At 29.5% G+C, this 3,096-nt stretch overlaps 1 protein-coding gene across 1 annotated transcript in view; it reads right to left on the bottom strand.

Annotated features, from left to right (window-relative positions):
* Window positions 1-3,096, bottom strand: part of LOC106460697 (cold shock domain-containing protein E1-like) — a 57,526-nt gene that overhangs the window by 21,214 nt on the left and 33,216 nt on the right. The window contains exon 8 of the mRNA XM_013920429.2: window positions 305-474. Coding sequence (XP_013775883.1) covers window positions 305-474 — 170 coding nt within the window. The remainder of the gene's footprint in view (window positions 1-304; window positions 475-3,096) is intronic.

The raw sequence follows: 3,096 nt of genomic DNA, 5'->3' as shown, positions 1-3,096 counted from the left end.
GTATTTTATAAAATACTAGACTACTAAAACACAGCCAAGACAGGTCACTTTGTAAAGACTAAAGGCCAGTTTTATATTATTGGATTTGGTAACATGAGAGCACATGTGCCATGTCATTGCAACTTCTGATTGTTAGCCAGGCAATATACTAAATATAATAAAAATGATATATATATATATATATATATAAATGTATAATGTTACAAGATTTTAAGAGATCTAAACTACCTCGACATAAATTTTAAATTACAATATGAAAAAAAAAATTATACAACAAATATTTTATTAAAAAGTAATATCTCACCTTCCCCCAAAATGATACTGAATTTTACCAGATAATGGGTCATTTTGTTGCCTACCTTGGCAACGATCAATGGGGTCAATTACTCGGCCAATGGTTTCTTCTGAATCAATGTCCTCAAAAACAACAGTTCCTGAGGGCAGACAAGTGACATTCACTGCCACCTCTTTATTCTAGAAAGGAAAGTGCAAAAAGAAAAAAGGTGCCAAAAGTTTAAAAAATAAAAGATAAGTATAAACTTGTTGCAAGAGGGAAGATATGCTTTAGTATTTCATTTCAACTATTATTTATATTCAATAAACTTTGAAATATTTAAATAAATATACCTGTTTGTATACTGATTACAATTTTTTCAACATATTGTTTATCTATCTTAGCTATTACAAAAATTTTACCAACACAAACTTTCTCATGAGCCCTTCAATTTCCATTGCTAAACCAAATGCAATTAATTTCAAAGAATATTCACATCATGGTTCTAAGAGGCAAAAACTGGAGAAATCTAATTCCTGATGAACTCGGTCAATATAAAGTCTCACAAGGTACTAATTGTTGCACAGATTTTGCTCAATTTTAAAGCTACTGCATTGAAGTTTTCTACAGCTTTACAATTATAGATATCTATTTGTGTAAAATGGTGTCAAAAACTCATAAGATGTACTTTTATAGGTGACATTTAGACTGTTCTCTTATTGGTAACCAATAATGATCCATTACTGACATTTTTGATGATTATGTAGAACATTTATAATACTAATAACTACAGTATTTTGTATATTGTTAACAACTAATAAATGCTTTAAAACAATATTAGAAAACATTATAACTATAATATATTTGAGTACATTAGAACTGTTGGGACCATTTTATTTGCAAAGGAACCTCACTGGAATGGAAAAAGTGCAACGATATCTTGCTTGTTCTTAAAGGTATGCGATAGATATATTAGCTAACTAGCTACATTATAACACACAATTCAGATAAAGCAACAACTATCTTAGTATACATCAAAAAAGAAATAGGTTTGTTGGTTTATGATAAACATGAAAGTTTTAAGTGATAATAACAGGTTAATTTACAATTAAGTATAACTGTTTTCTCAGTTTACCACAATTTTAGTATATGTAGTCCAAGTAGCTTAATGAAATAGTTAACCCTTTCTGGACTGCAGATCAACTTTCAGGTATAGAGAACACATCAGAATATCAAATTTCAAAATTTAAGTAAAAATATTATTTCTATACTATTACAACACCTTTTTCAATAAAAAATATTTTTTAATTGGTATTTTATCTTGTAATATTTATTTAGTGCAATTTGTGAAGAAAAAGTTCAAATTTACATTTAAATACAGCTCCAAGGAGTCTCATTTGTAAACAGCTCACTGATTTTTTAGAATATTTACACCTATTTCAATTAGTAGGTTTTTTTTATCTACTAGAAAACTTGAGAATATAATTAACCAAGTCTTCTCTCTCAATTTTCTTTCTGCCTGAGGTTTTATTATTACAAAGTCTTGTTCCCACACTATCACAATGTCACAGCATAAGGTCTGAACAACAACTAACAAAGTTCACCTTTAAAAACAGCTACAGGTAATGTTTGAATATCATTAGATAGTGCAGATTAGAATCTAGTTACGCCAATGTAGAGTCAATGCAAGAGGTAATTTATAGGCCCCTAGGAACAAATAAATGTAGTCCTTTCCAAATATTTTCTCTCAATTTTCTTTCTGCCCGAGGTTTTATTATTACAAGGTCTTGTTCTCACACTTTAGGATGTTACAGCATAAGGTCTGAACAACAACTAATTTTTTTATGGTTGTTACAAGGTAGACCATATCGACCAAGTTCGTGAAGTCACAGTAGAAACTTATTAGGCTAGACAAGGTTAGCTTAAGTTTGTGGAGTGATTTACAATTTGTGTGGTGAGATAATTAGTTAGACAGAGTTCAAAGGGCAATAAAACAATAAAATTAAGTATAAGCAGGTGTAGTCTGTTATGCGCTTTATAGGATAAAACAATTGTAGTTTCCTGTTACAATCTTTATGTTGGTTACAAGATCAGTCATATTGATCAAGTCCATATAGAGATAGGGTAGAGAAAATAAACAAAATCGTTTTAATGGGGAAAAAAAGAAACATTTGATATTTACTTAGGAGGTCAAATTACTTAAAAGAAACTATATTCATTAGATATAAGTTGATTACGACCAAAAATATTGTTAATAAAAATACTGTTACTCAATCTGACTTGACTGCATTTTGAAAAGTCAAGTCACAGGTCACAGATAATTCTTTTTCAACTTCTAAGGTGTCTTTACAAGTTATAGCTCGAAGTGATGACAACAACAATTGGCAAAATAAAGTGGAACATTTTGACCAGCATTGAAAAATATTAAAATCCTAATGTTTCTTTAAAACAATGTCTTACACCAAAATTGTGGAAATTTCACAACATAAAAATATAGTAAACCTAAATCAAATTATACAAATTCTTAAAAGGAAACCAGATACTATTTAACCAGCTTGTTCTAAGTTTCATGCAATTTGGTTAAGTATTTCCACTGTGAGAAAGGAAAAAATCAAAGGATATATGTAACACCCCTCTAATCCAGAAAAAGTTAATATCAGTCTCTCTTGTGATATACACCTGGAAAAAAGTTAAGCACCCCCGTGTTTTTTCAAGTGATTCAGATTCGACGTTCTTATGACTGATTATAAATTACCATTCAATCTAAACGTGTTTATCAAATGAAATTATGCATTATTGGGCACAAGAAAACGAGATTATCA

The sequence above is a fragment of the Limulus polyphemus genome, unplaced genomic scaffold (assembly GCF_000517525.1).
Source record: "Limulus polyphemus unplaced genomic scaffold, Limulus_polyphemus-2.1.2 Scaffold817, whole genome shotgun sequence".
NCBI lineage: Eukaryota > Metazoa > Arthropoda > Merostomata > Xiphosura > Limulidae > Limulus > Limulus polyphemus.
This window is presented reverse-complemented; position numbering and strand designations above follow the sequence as displayed.